Below are 14,236 nucleotides of genomic sequence, written 5' to 3'. Positions count from 1 at the left end.
TGGGGTGGGCCCGCCTCAGGCACACTCATTCATGGATGTCACCCACCCGGAGAACGTATACGTACCTTTGAGGCTCAGAAGGATAATAATATACTTGTCAAAGGTATGTAGAATAGTGTGAATAGTTGATAAAGTCACTCGTCTAGCACTTAGGATTGGTAGTGCAGAGCTCTTAGTAGCTCTATCATCTAAGGATATGCACATACATATAGAGAGCTTTATCTACCTAGAACAGAGAGCTGAGCAAACAAAAGGCAACAAGCTGTTACTCAATGTGTTGTTGTCCAATCAGGACTATGTTCAAGTATATACTCCCCAGATCTCGCAATATACATTGAGCTGAACCTTGTCAACAAATGTGTAAGGAATATATATATATCCATTGTGATTGAGTTTATAGATCCAACGATAGACCTCCTTTCAGTCTTGCCAAAGCAACTCTATCCGGTTTATTATGTACAGTTATAGTCATGCTGCAACCCAAATGCAAACCCAGCCCAACACCAGTTCGCCATTGCAATGCTGAACATTCTAGTCTAGTCTAGTAAATCACCTCTCTCCTCGCCGTCTCAGTCTTCCTTTGGGCCACTGCTACTGCTCTCGCTCCAGATCACGTTGTCGTCTGTGGGCCTCTGTCCCTCTCGCTGCACCATCCGCCATCTTCGCAGGTTGGATCGAGGGTTGTCGCCCGTCATTGTCGGCATCAGGTCATCTTCCAGGATCGGCACCTCTCCCAACGGGTCCAGTTGGTCAATCATGTCCGAAATCTCCATAGGCGGCACCGACTTGAAGACAGCCTGAATATCGCTGTGTGGCGATAGAGCTGTAAACTGCCACTTGGACCGCTTCCCAGAGGCACGTCTGGACTGCACCCACAACCGCCGTCGCTCAGCAAAGCTTATCAGGAGTAGCGTAGGGAAGTTGAGCGTTCGGATGAGCGCCACGTTGATGATATGGAACACTCGAGCCGTCGTGACGAGCTTCAGGGGAAGTAGCGTGGCCAGCGCAAGGATGTTGAATGGAGGAGGATAAGAAAAGATGGAATCGCTCTTGACGCCCTCAAATGTTAAGACGGCCCGTCGGAACTGAATCTCGGCCGTCTCATCTGCCACGATCTTGGAGAAGGTGTTGGTGAGCATGGCGATGAGAATCGTCAGGAAGAGTGTGTTGCCAAGGAATGCAAAGGCAATCATGAGCGCTGGACCAAGCACGATATGGAACCGCACCGACTCCTCAATGCCCTCGCCGTCGAGGCCGAACCAGATCCAGAGCATCCACTTGCCCACAACGTACCAACTGAACTCCTCGTTGCCATCGTTGCTGGCACTAACGAGCCATTGCAGAGCGAGAAGAAAGCCAGTGAAGCACCAGGTCGCTAAGAAGGTAAGCACAGTAAAGTCCTTCATCATAGCGTGAACAGAGATGAAGACGAGGTTATTAGGTAGCAGGTTGAACGCAACTCGCGTCAACATGACTGGCGCAGCGACGCAAAGAATCGGTAGACCGTAGCCCGAGTGAAGCTGATCAGCCAGGAAGTCGTATAAGCGAGCGAGGAGGTAGGCGCCAAAGATGCAAGCGTAAGTAATGTCGAGAAAAGCCCATAAATTTTGCGCGTGAACCTCCCAACCATGCTCAACGATGGCCGCCATCTTTTCGAGAAGCCAGGCAGCTGTGTAGACGCAAAAGGCAAATTCCCACATGTTGACTTCCGAGTGCCGCGAGACCATAGTCATGACGTAGAGTGCTAGAAGAATGACGAAATGAACGAGTTCGATGAGATTCCTGTTGGAGGGGACGATGAGGCGGTGGTGGTTAAGGAGAGGCGCCGTTCGGGGGTCGTAAAGAGAGATGGGGCGGCGTTTGTAGTGATCCGGAAGAATATCCATAAAGGACAGAGGTGTATAGATAATTTGGCCGTTGTGGACAGCGTCGACGGCTCGCTGGCAGGCTGAAGAGCTGATGAAGAATTTGCTCTCAGAAACAATAGCAAGCTCCAGAGCAGTCACCTTTCTCTCTGAGCCGGAGCCGTCTTGGGAGGCCCCAGGCCACTGCGGGCGACGTCCACGACGTTCCATGTGCTCCGGAGCACCCTGGAAGGGATCAAATCCCTCCACGAGGATGTGGGCAAGTAGCAGAAGGCCCTGGGGCCCCGGGTTGTCTTCGTGAAAGCGTCGGAGGACTCGACTAGCGAGCAGCTCACACAAGATGGCCCGAGCCTGGTTGACGCTCTGATGAACCGTGTTGGACTGGTCTCGCAGAAATGAGACACGGTTGGCCAGTAGGCAATAAACTACGTGGCTCCATATCAGGAAAGGATCTTGCAGACGAAGGTTCTCACGTCAGGACTCACCGACTGAGATGTCGTCTGGGTTGTAGAGCCGCTCAACCAAGGGCCTCACAACCAGGGCGTTCATCTTGGGATCTCTAAAGTGCTCCATAGTATAAGGGTCATCTTGGCGAGGAATTAGCTATTGACTCTTGACTGTTAAACAACGAAGACTTACCGATACTCGCAAGGACTAGCCGGCGGACTCTACACTCAAGGAGAGTTAGCACGCTGATTCCTTCACCAGAGAAGCCTTCACCACGGCGCGAAATTGGGCGGATTCACCGATGAATTGTCATGTACACGGGGAGTGTGGCCGTGACCAAATCCAGCGTCGATCGATTGCCCTCGTCGAGACATCCCTTGGCCTCAGCATCGTCAGATGCAGCGAGGAAGCCGTCATCCTCGTCGTCGTCAGCAACCGGCCTCAGCCAGTCGTTGGAGCGCTCGGTACTTTGCCGAATCATGATGGGAGGGTGGTCAGATCGATCTATAACTCCCGATCTGAACAAATTGAAGAGGTCCTATCTTGCGCTCTATCTTTCCCTCTCTCGTGGGCGCCAGATCTGAAACTGCTCCAAGACGTCGAAGATGTGAGGGGGAAAATGCATTGATGGGCGAGGTTCACGATGGGAGGCATTGGCATTGCAATTGGCAGTGTAATTAGGCAAGTACCCCTGAGATTCGGGGTCGGTAGCGGCCAATCGGCGCGCTCAAGACCCCGAGAGACCCGCCCTGAGGTGCGCGTCCTTGGTCTCGTCCCGTCCCTTTTCGGTCAACTATTGGATCCGTCGTGGATCGCCTATCGTGGAGACGATAAAAAGGAGAAGTCATCCAGATGCTTCACGATGCGTAATCTGTGCGCAGAAAGTTGACAATGGCACCGAATGCCCTCCCAAGGTTCACACCTGGAGCCGTGTTGCATTGCGCTGCAGAGCATGGAGGCTTGGCGGCCACTGATTGCCCCGAAAGCTTCCACGTCGAACCCCTGAGAGCCATTCGCAGCCCGCACCCAAATCGCAGATCGACAGCACTAAATCCAGGGTCCAGGGAGCCTAGGGACTGGAGGCCTATAACATCTTTGCGCTCTGTCATCAGGTTAATAAACAGCTGTCAATTGTGATATTCCGTCTCGTTGCGACTATCCGAACGCCGTATGCGCATATCGGCCATAGTGGGAAATGAGTTGGTGGCTGGCCGGGATCATGTTTTAATTACCACTGTTGAGACGCATTTCGTCTGTGGCCTCACAATTTGCCCCGACCTGGCGGCATTTGCCGCCGTTAGAGACTCCAGACGTTTGGAGCTTGATTACCTACAGTCGGTATGGAATGGTCTAGGCCTCAAGGTCAGAAAAGGACCCCTGGAACCTAGCTCCAGCCCTATGAATCGCTCCCTTTTCTGGATTGGATGCCGTTGCACCTTGCGGAGCAGGCAAACAGATAGATCGAATCAAGTGGTGTATCCATGCTGATGGGCTTCTAGCCGTAGTCCGTGAAAGGCATCCTTCAGCGCACTCGGCATGATAGCGATGCCACTTGGCAAGCATGAAACACGGCAGAGTGAGACGAAGCCAAAGGAGACCTACCTCTGACATGCCACGCCAGCCCAGTGACTGAGTAGGAAGCAATAATCGCTCATCGAACACTCCTAAGCACATGTATGGCTTGGCGCCGGCTCTCGACAAGATGTTGACTTAAAGTTTGGCGTCTCGGAGGCGCAACACCAGTGACAGGGGAGATTGGTGAATCCGAGTCGAGGACTTGATAGCTGAGGGGCACGTGCATCTTGGCGGGTGTCGTCGACGGGAGTCCAGTGGGCCAGCGTTGAAGCTATCTTGGCTGGACCGGACGGGTCATGGATGGCATCGACTGAAATGGGCTGTCGAGGCATGCACAGGGCCCTGCAGGGCAATCGCAGGTCGCAGCGACTGTGGTCACTTGCATCATCAACGACCGATTTGGAGGGCTTGCCAGGGATCATTGACCGGCCCTTGGCGAGTGAGTACCTGGTGATACTTGGGATACTCGAGTGTAGGGGTGGTGGTTCACTCACCATACCCAGGAGCTATGCTTGATGCAGTTACAATATTGGTCCTGAGGTTTGCTCAAGGCGAACCTGCAATATTTCCCCCTCAGTTCCGAGCTGCACCTGACCATCTCCAGAGGGTGACCCCAGGTCTTGGCCGCGAATTAGAAGCTCAATATGGGGTAGCGAAACCTTGGCTTCAGGGCGTGGCGTCTTGGATGCGCGCTCAAGAAGTGGCAGTGCAAGGAGGGAGAGAAACAACCAGTGATGAATATGGATGCCAAGAATGTGAACAGATACGAAGGCGAAACACATGCCGCAGGTTTGACTTGAACCCGCCCAGCGGCGAGCATGCGTCACCTCGGCTGCGATGCATCAAACGCCGCGGAACTCGGAGGAGGGCTGCTGATTGACCAATGTAATGTAATGTGAAAGAGGACGACAACAGGCCAATGTCGAGCGAGCCTCAGGACCTGTTTCCATTCTCTGCCCAGAGTCCGGGGGAACAGGCGGCGGGGTTCCGGGCGGCTTGCCTGCTGGGGGGTCTAAGAGCGACGGCGACGAGGGTTTGACCTGCGGCTCGTTGCATTTGGAGCGGGATGGCTCTCCAAAAAGAGGATCTTCAAAAAAGGTCGAGCGCCACTGCGACGTAGTAGAATGACATGGCGGATTATGAGTCCGGTCGGAGTGCCGGTGCAAGCCAGCTTACTTTTGCAAGTCGAGCGAGCGAGGCCAGAGTGTCATGACGCGTATCACAGTAGCTCAACAAGCTGGCCTCCGTGCATGCCGATGGGACGACTGCCGCAAACCTGTTGGGGAAAGGTGATCAAGAATAGGACGGTTTGCCAGTCATCAAAATCCTTTGAGCTTGGGGAGACTTGGGGAGGGGGTTGCAGGGGATGGGATGAATGAGGCGCCCCCCCCTGACTGATCAACGAAGGACAGTTCTGTAAAGGTACAGCAGGCCAAAAGTAAGTGTGGCGTTTCGTTTGGTGCTACTGTAATGTGCCGGTGGTCGATTATCATATGCCAATTCTCGGCCTCTGTTGGATGGAGGCTGTTTGTTTTTTCATCAACCCAATCTTGGCCTCTACCCTTCAGGGGGTCTGATCTTCCTGGCATAACCTCCGTCGGGTTCAGGTTTGCTGGCTCGTGTGCGCCCACCCATGGAAAAGCCCTGCAGGCGGGCGCAGACCATACAATCCATTGCACTTCGGTATTGGCAGCATAAGGTGCTGACGGCTGATTCTGATGGGGATTCGGATGGAGCGGACGGAGGGGAGGTTCTGCGTCAATGCTTCAGAGCATTGCCTCCCGCTTGTCGTGGCACGCGCTCAGCACCAGCACCAACACCAGCCTCATCCCAACGGCCGGTGATTCAACAAAGATCTCTCGGCACCCGGACGTCCAATCCCGCCCGTATATTGGTCGCATTTTATTGATCGCTCGACCAATCTTGCCTCCGGACGGACCGGACACGCTGTGCTGCCTGTGCCTTGCTGTACACTTGTCGCCCCGATGACGACCTCAGTGCAAAGCCTGCAAAGCCCATCGAATGTCGTTGTCTCAGGCTCATAATTTGCAGGCCATAATTTTGCAGGCTCCATCTGTGACGCAATCCATCCGTGTCGAGCTCTGCAGCCTCTGGGCTCTTTCTGCTGCTTCCCCAGCGGACCTAGCGTCACCAGCTCCCCTTCAGAGCTTCCCTGTAGCTCACATCCTGGCTAAGCCTGAACGGGAGTCCTGATCTGGGCGAGCCCGCTTGGCTCTGCCGCAGGGTACATGATGGTACTCGCTGTTTTTTTGGAGTAGCCAGGTACCTTACCTACCTAACTCCACCTCGAGAGAAAATGGCCGAAGGGAAGGGATTGGGATCCTGTATTAAAACCGAAGACCGAGAGATCAGAAGCCTTTTCTTGCAATGGTCCAACAGACGGTTGGACATGGAAAGGACAGACGGGACCTTGTACGAGGCTTGTACTCACCAACAGACCTCGTCTTGGCCTCGACTCGGCTTCTTGGCATTCAAGTTTGATTTTGATCCCCCCCCGTACCGTACCCAGGTACCGTGCCCTCAACTTGCCTTGCACACACACCTGTCATGGCAAAACAAGCGTCAAGCCGGGTCGTTGTGGCGTCGCCGCCTGAGTGCAGCCCCGCTAGAGAGCTCTCCAGGTTGTCCTCTCCGCACGGCGGCTGGGTTCGGTTCCTAGGGCAATGCGCCGCTCGAGCTTGTGAGTGACTCTGAGCCTCGGGTTCTTTTTGCAGCAGATGTCCTTTTGTTCTCGTCTTGTTTGCCGTTGGTAGAAAGAAAAAAGGGCCCTTTTTCGGCGCCGCAGAGATGCTCCCGGTCCTTGCCAACGAGAGACCTCTCTCCAAGGGTGTCGGCCGCCGCTGTTACAGGTCTCGTCGCATCACGGCTTTCCGTTGCTAGACGGGAGAAAGCCAAGGGAGCGTGCCCGGGTCCCGTCCTGACCAGGTTGAAGTACCTTTGTAGGGAAAAGTGGGGATCTAAAAGTATCTTTAGGTACCTGCCTACCTAGTGGAGGTGCTTTACTTTGGTGCTGCAGGCGCAGTCCATCCATGTTCTTGCTTTACTGCAACAGCTGCACTGCGCTTCTCCGCGCTTGGCTTCCACTTTGTCTGCCTTCCGTCGCCTGGCGTCGCTTCCTCCTCTTTCTTTCTTCCCGGCATCCATCACGTCCATTAATACACGCCTCCACCTATTTTGCCTTTCTCCATCCTCCTCCTTCTCTTCCCTTCTTCCTCGCACACTCGTGATACCCTCATCCTCTCCCGTCCGTCGCCATCGTCATCGCGGATCGCCTGTGCGCGCTCCTCTTTGCAATCAAGTCTCGCCATCCTTAGCTCTCTACCTCCGTCTCCTTCGGCTGCTCTGTAGCCACCCGCAATCAAGATGACTGACTGGACAACGGGCATCATGCCGCTGCACCATGTGCACAAGCCTCCATTCACCATCGAGGCTCCTGGCTACGAAAAGGTTCCCGGCGAGACCATTCCCCGACGTCATCCTCTGGCAAAGGACGGCCTCATCAGCACCCCCGCCCCCGACGCCAGAACTGTCTTCGAGATCATCCAGCGCAGTGCCCGCCTCTACCCCAATCACCATGCCGTTGGCTCCCGCAAGCTCATCAACATGCATACCGAGAAGAAGAAGGTCAAGAAGAACGTTGACGGCCAGGTCCAAGAGGTCGAGAAGGAGTGGTCCTTTTTCGAACTTACCGGCTTCGAGTATTTGACCTACCAACAGTACCTCGAGCGTGTCTTGCAGCTCGGCTCTGGCCTGCGCAAGCTGGGTCTGACTAGCGAGGACAAACTTCACATTTTTGGCAGCACCAGGTATGTACTCACCAGCGCTTGCGCGCCCCAGTCTCATGCTTGCGCTTCCTGTTCCAGTGTCTAACGCGGCGTCTAGTGTCGGCTGGATTTCCACATCTCATGCAGCCGCCTCGCAGTCTATTTCCATTGTGACCGCCTACGACACTCTGGGCCCCAGCGGTGTCGAGCACTCTCTCGTGCAGACTAACTGTTCTGCCATGTATGTCGACTCTCACCTGCTCAAGACCGCCTCGGAGCCCATCAAGAAATCCAACGTCAGGATCGTCATTGTCAACGACAAGACCATCTTTGCCAAGGGCGGCGAGGTCGAGGCGTTCAAGAAGGAGCACCCAGACCTGCAGATCATCACCTACGAGGAGCTTCACCAGCTTGGAGAAGAGAATCCTGTGGAGCCAAACCCGGCCAAGCCAGAAGACCTCTATTGCGTCATGTACACATCGGGTTCGACAGGTCTGCCCAAGGGCGCTTGCATCACCCATCAGGCTCTCGTCGCTGGAGGTACGTCCTAAGCTCTGCAACCCCCTCTACTCACTCTCGCTAACCTTTGATTTTCAACAGTGACTGGTCTTTACCTGTGTGTCAAGGAGTGCGTGAGTGACAGGGAATGCATTCTGGCCTACCTGCCCCTGGCGCATATCTTCGAAATGGCGCTCGAGAATATCGTCTTCTTTATCGGAGGAACGCTCGGATACGGTAACCCTCGAACCCTGTCGGACATCTCAATGAAGAACTGCTATGGCGACATGCGTGAATTCAAGCCCACGGTCATGGTCGGTGTTCCCCAGGTTTGGGAGACTGTGCGAAAGGGCATCACAGCCAAGCTCGAGTCAGCCAGTCCTCTTCTCCGAAACCTGTTCTGGGGTGCATACAGCTGGAAGGCGTTCATGACCAAGAACAAGCTTCCGCTGGCCAGCCTCTTTGACAGTGTCGTCTTTGGCAAGGTCCGTGAACTGACGGGTGGTCGCATGCGATTCACTATGAATGGCGCTAGTGGCATCTCGGACGGCACCAAGAACTTCATTTCGCTTGTCGTTGCTCCCATGCTTGCTGGTTATGGTCTGACCGAGACCTGCGCCAACGGTTCTCTGGGCTGTCCCCTCGAGTTTTCGCCTGGCGCCATTGGCCCTGTTCCTGCGTCTTGCGAGATCAAGCTTGTCGCGCTCCCTGAGCTGGGTTACTCGACCGAGTCTGCTACTCCCCAGGGCGAGATCTGGATCAAGGGCTATCCTGTCATGACCAAGTACTGGGACAACCCCGAAGAGACGGAAAAGGCCATTACCCCCGATGGATGGTTCAAGACCGGTGATATCGGAGAGTTCGATGCTAATGGACATCTGCGAGTCTTTGACCGTGTCAAGAATCTCGTCAAGATGCAGGGCGGCGAGTACATTGCTCTGGAGAAGCTCGAGGCCGTTTACCGAGGCGTCCAGACTGTGGGTAACGTCATGGTGCACGCTGATCCCGAATACTCTCGTCCTATTGCTGTCATCATGCCCAACGAGAAAGTGGTGCATGAGAAGGCTAAGGAGTTGGGTGTTGACGAAGGAAACCTACACACCATCCATACCAACAAGAAGTTGGTGAGCTATGTGCTCAAGGACCTCCAGGGTGCTGCTAAGCGCGCCGGTCTGTCCAGCATGGAAGTCGTCTCTGCTGTTCTCATCACCGATGAGGAGTGGACATCCGACAATGTAAGGACCCCTCTGCTGTTGTGTTTTCGTGGCTGTGATAATTTGCTAACTCGTATTGTAGGGTCTTCTTACCGCTACCCAGAAGCTGAACCGAAGGAAGATTACGGAACACTTCAAGAAGGATATCCAGGCCACGCTCAAGGCCACTGGATGAACGAGATGAGACGGTTGAGCGAAGGGAGATGCCGGGTAACAGACAACGGAAGGATGGATACCAAGGAGGAATGACGAAGGGGTTGATGTGTGTGGGTGGGTTGACGAGCTTTTGGTATGGTTCTGTTTTAAGTGTATGTATGTGTACTGTAGTTTGGCGGCGTTGGCTTGATGATATCTTGAAGGGAAATTTGCAGAGACAGGGGATCTAGGCCCTCGATCATCTTATGGTTATTTTAATGACCCTGCTCTAGTTATGTACCCGTCGAGGCCCGCTCCGTTCAATGAGCTGACGTGATTGCGCCCAACGGGCAACCCTTGAGACCCATCCATATCAAGTCGAAAAAAGAGTCTGACATGTGAAAGCCGTCGACCACGTGTGCATGAAGCCGGTACCTGGTGGGGCGGGAGCTAAGTATCAATGCTTGAATCGACGGTGAAGCAAGGAACCAAGAGTCTTCCCCCCCACTCGAATCTTTTGACGTCTACCTAATCTTGTGGTCGCCAGGGTGTCGGGACGGGCGGTGGACATGTCACTCCCGAAGAGTCTGTCGAGCGTGGTATGATCAGGTACCATCGTCGAAGCTTGTGAGACGAAAAGAAGCAGAGCAGCAGGTGAAGGGTAATAAGCAAGTAGCATAATAAGTATATAGGTATAGGTATCGGTATAGGCACTCTAGACAAAACAGACGAGGTGTCGCTTCACCGCCATCTCCCAAGTCGAGGAGAGGAAATCAGACGCTATAGAAAGATATACCCTGCCTGCTCCGTGCGATGCCATGCCATGCTGTGTGCCAGCTTTGCTTGCTGGGCTAGATACATATCAAAGGGGGTAAAAACAAAAGGAGCGCCAAATCAGACCAAAGAGTGCGAGCACGAATTCGAATGGATAGGGTGACGACGGAACGACTTTGGCATGTGGCATGGCGTTCCAATGACGGAGGAAAGCCGTCAAGAGGGCTGCCACATGTCATGAAGTGCCGAGACGTCAGGGACGAGGTGGGGGGACATGACAGGGGGTGGTTTAGGAGGTGCAAAGGCACACACACACGACGTATCCCAATGGAGGCGCTGGAACGAGATGAGAAGAGGGCCCTTGGGACTTTGAGAAGCTTGGTCTTGCTTTCTTCTTTTTTGACACTGCCGGGAATTCCGAGGTTATACGAGGTGCCTGCGTGGGACGATAAGAGCTTGTCTCGCTACCGAGTCCATGGGATGGATTGTAGACGAGTTGTGTTAGGTGACGGACAGGCAACGGTGAGTAGCAGGGAGCCAGAGATTGGGTCGTCGTCATGAACCTCGGCAGAACTGCGTCCCGCTTTTATCGCATCCCCTTTCGGCGGAAGAAGACGAGGTAAGGTACACGATCTCGGCCAGACTTGAAGACTTCTTCCTGAGCGTCGTCGCTGCCGCCATGGCCTATGCGGACCTTTGTAACGCGCGAGTCGTTGCAGCAGTACCAAGCGTACGGGTCGTGAGAAGACGAGTCGCGGACGTAGGCCAGGTAATGGCCATTGTCGATGCGACTGCCCGTGTGAACGATGACGGCGTACGCTTCATACCTGAACGGACCCGTGAAGGCCGGATCAGTGGGTTCGACACCAGAACATGCCGCGCGATCCGCAGGAGGAAGAAAGTAGCGCGTAAAGTCGGTATCGTTGAAATCCCATGTGATGGGGGCCGTCGACTTGCGCAGATCGGAGGTTGCCTGCTGGTAGTGGAAGCGCCGGAAGACGACACAGAGCAGGGAGGGGAGGCGGGCGAGCGAGAGGGACTGCAGAGCGCGGGTGGGACGTCGGCAGCGGTCGCATGAAAAGTCGTCGAGGGTGTTGCCCGCCGTGTGCTGGTCGAGAACCTGCTCAAGCGTCATGCCGCGGCCCATGCCAACAGTGACGGGGATCCAGTCGAAGGGAGTGAACTGATAAGTACGCGTGTGACACTCGAAGCATTCGACCGTCGACAGCTCGAGTCCGCGCCAGTAGCGATCGACTATAGACCGGTTGTACTCGAGATGGTTATGCCAGTAATCAGCCGCCGCCTGGAGGAGGCTCTGCTTCGTTGTGTCGGGCTGCGCAGCCTGGCCCTTGCGGTCTCGCCGAGTATTTGTTTCGTCGTGAAGGTGAGTGAGCAAGAAGGACATGAACTCTTGAGCGTCTTGCTGCTGTTTGCCACCAAACTGCTCGATGCTCCGGCCCTGATCGCAAATGTGACGTGAATAATCCTGGCACCGTGTTAGCTTCCTTGTCTATCGGACCGTTGCGCTGCGTTGCGCTGCACTGCGCATTGTACTCACCATGAGTGTCTGGGCCTTCATAACCTGGAACTTGCCCGAGCTCATCCAATGGAACAGGTTGGAGATGATACGTATCATCAACTGGGGATGATCAATCTTTTCATCATCCTTCCTCGGCGCATGATATCTGTCCACCCATCCCGAGTTTGCCAACTCCCGGCCAAACTCGGGCGAGGCAAGAAGACTCTGCAGTGTGCTGTTGGCATAGCACCAGTTGTGGGGGTTGTTGAGACCTGTGTAGAACTTGGCGGTATCACCTGTCGACTGCTGCTCCATGGGCTTCGCCGAGGGCACTCTCACAAGGCGAGTTGGGGGAGGCGTGTTATTGTTGCCATAAAGCTCACTCTCATCCCCTCCCTCAGACAGACCACTATAGCTTGGCCGCGGGAGGGCCGGAGCTGGCCGTGTGGGCGGCGAAGGAAGGTCTGTATACAAGTCGACCTTGTGAGATAACCCATAGCCCGGTCGGTGTTGCGGCTTTTCTGGAGCAGTCATGGACTCTTGCTCAAGAGTAACAGGGGGAAACCTCCTAAGAAACTCTTCAGTTGTGCGGGTGAAGCTTGGGGAGGATGCCGTTTGCATATCGTCATTCTTGAGAGTTTCTTGCCATGCCTTGACCTCGTCTGGTCTGAGAGGCTTGACAATATACTTCGACCTCCTTCGTTCAATTGCCGTGGCACGGTTTCGGCTCCGTTGCAATTGCACCGGCTTTGAGGGTCCTGGCTCGTTTGACTGCAGAGATGCTGAACCCATTAGATCAACCCATGCATCCAGGCCTCCCTTGAGTATCTTGGGAGGATTCCTGAGATCTTTCGGGTAGTTGAAGTGTACCAAGGCTCGATGAAGCGAAACAATGACCAAATCGTCCGAGTTTCGAGGATGCTTGGGAATCTCCTCAGAGTCTTGGTCATAGAAGACAACTAGATCGTACTTGTCGCGTTGCTCGAAAAGCGACTGTTCCTGATTCGGCGATAATACAAGACTCTCTGAAATCTGATCTGCCGAAGGACTCTCCCTAAGAAGTATACTTGGTTCGACGCAAATCGTCGACGAGGACATGATGTGACCTTCATTGAACTCCTGTCGAACTCGAACGTCGATTATGAGAATGGTACCTTTGGCCTTCATGGCCTGATATAATTCCTCTGGTGTAATAGACTCTCCTTCTGGGATTTTGATCGCGTTCCCAGGGGGAACAGGGGGGATTGTGTTGTTGGAGTAGCTTTGTGTAGGAGGGGTAAAGTAATCTGACTGGGACTGTGATGAAGCCGTGGGAGTGCCAGGAATGGAAGCTGAGGATGTGGTTCGGTTGTATACGCCCCGTGGCGTACTCATAGGTGGCCTGGACACTTCACCCGATATGCTCCCACGAGCAGGGCTGTAGATCGCATCAGGCATCTTAGGCAGAGTTGGGACATTGGTGTCCAGTTCGACCTTTGGTGGCCTAGGCGGGGGCATTTCTCGGGGTCCCATGGGCTTGGGAAGGGTTATCTGATGTGTCTTTATGCGAGGATCCTGTCCTGGCGAAGGCTGCGGTCCCCTCAGGTTGGCAAACCGGGCGGCAAGATCTTGTGCTGTATTGGTCCTTTGAGGTGGCTTGATTGCGTTCCCATGAAGGGCTTGTGGTTTTGGTTGAATAACTGGCTTCGACCGAGCTATAGGACCACTGATGCTGGACCGGGGAGACCCATTGACTTGTTGATTCAGCGGAGGTATTGATCTATCAACCGCTGGCTTGGAGGGGGATTGGGGCCGGCTGCCTCCTTGAGACGAGCCAGGTAGACCAATCTTGGGCTGCACACCAGTTCTCTTGTTATCCGCAATGATATCCTGCTTGAGCTTGGCGTAGAAGGGATCTTGTTGACGAAGCTGGTTCAGGAAGGCGGTATGAGCACGTGCGAGATCCTTGTGGTCGCTCTGCATGGAGGAATAGTCTCGATGGTTTCCAATGATCTGAATAGCAATGATGGACGCTCGGAGGTACTCCTGGAGGGCGATGGCCGGTCTCCGAAAGTCGCGGGCCATCTCAGCCTGGCGCAACGACGCCTGAGCCGCCTCGAGCAGCTTTCGGATGGACTGATTCTCATCAATGTTTCGCGGGTTGGCGAGGATGTCGTCGATATGCGGAATTGATGGAGCAGCGGGTGTATCCCCTCCACGACGGCCTCCTGGGCCAGAGGGGTGGCCAAATGCGCCTCCATTGGCCATGGAGTGTGTGCCGGCGGTGGCTACGCTGCTCGCGCGCGAATGGCCCAGCGAAGCCATGATGAACGTCTATCGGGGGCGCAAATGTTATCGGCTTGTCATTTCTCGGCGGAGGAACTCGGTACTCGAATATCGAAAACAGAAATGGCGACTCTGGTCGTGAGAAACGGGGATCTTCGG

At 54.5% G+C, this 14,236-nt stretch overlaps 3 protein-coding genes across 3 annotated transcripts; 1 reads left to right on the top strand and 2 right to left on the bottom strand.

The window, feature by feature from the left end:
• Positions 1–569: 569 nt before the first annotated feature.
• NCS57_00418400 (uncharacterized protein) lies at positions 570–2,793 on the bottom strand (the record flags this gene model as incomplete). The annotated part of the gene is made up of 4 exons (XM_053054154.1): positions 570–2,290; positions 2,351–2,452; positions 2,505–2,533; positions 2,612–2,793. 4 exons carry the CDS (start codon positions 2,791–2,793, stop codon positions 570–572), a joined length of 2,034 nt encoding a protein of 677 aa, XP_052916314.1.
• Positions 2,794–7,271: 4,478 nt separating this feature from the next.
• NCS57_00418300 (AMP-binding domain-containing protein) lies at positions 7,272–9,559 on the top strand (the record flags this gene model as incomplete). The annotated part of the gene is made up of 4 exons (XM_053054153.1): positions 7,272–7,714; positions 7,791–8,212; positions 8,273–9,405; positions 9,467–9,559. The coding sequence occupies 4 exons, from the start codon at positions 7,272–7,274 to the stop codon at positions 9,557–9,559; spliced, it is 2,091 nt and encodes a 696-aa protein (XP_052916313.1).
• Positions 9,560–10,879: 1,320 nt separating this feature from the next.
• On the bottom strand, positions 10,880–14,116 carry NCS57_00418200 (uncharacterized protein; the record flags this gene model as incomplete). The annotated part of the gene is made up of 2 exons (XM_053054152.1): positions 10,880–11,779; positions 11,852–14,116. 2 exons carry the CDS (start codon positions 14,114–14,116, stop codon positions 10,880–10,882), a joined length of 3,165 nt encoding a protein of 1,054 aa, XP_052916312.1.
• Between the last annotated feature and the right edge of the window lie 120 nt (positions 14,117–14,236).

Source organism: Fusarium keratoplasticum, chromosome 3 (assembly GCF_025433545.1).
Source record: "Fusarium keratoplasticum isolate Fu6.1 chromosome 3, whole genome shotgun sequence".
Lineage (NCBI taxonomy): Eukaryota > Fungi > Ascomycota > Sordariomycetes > Hypocreales > Nectriaceae > Fusarium > Fusarium keratoplasticum.
This window is presented reverse-complemented; position numbering and strand designations above follow the sequence as displayed.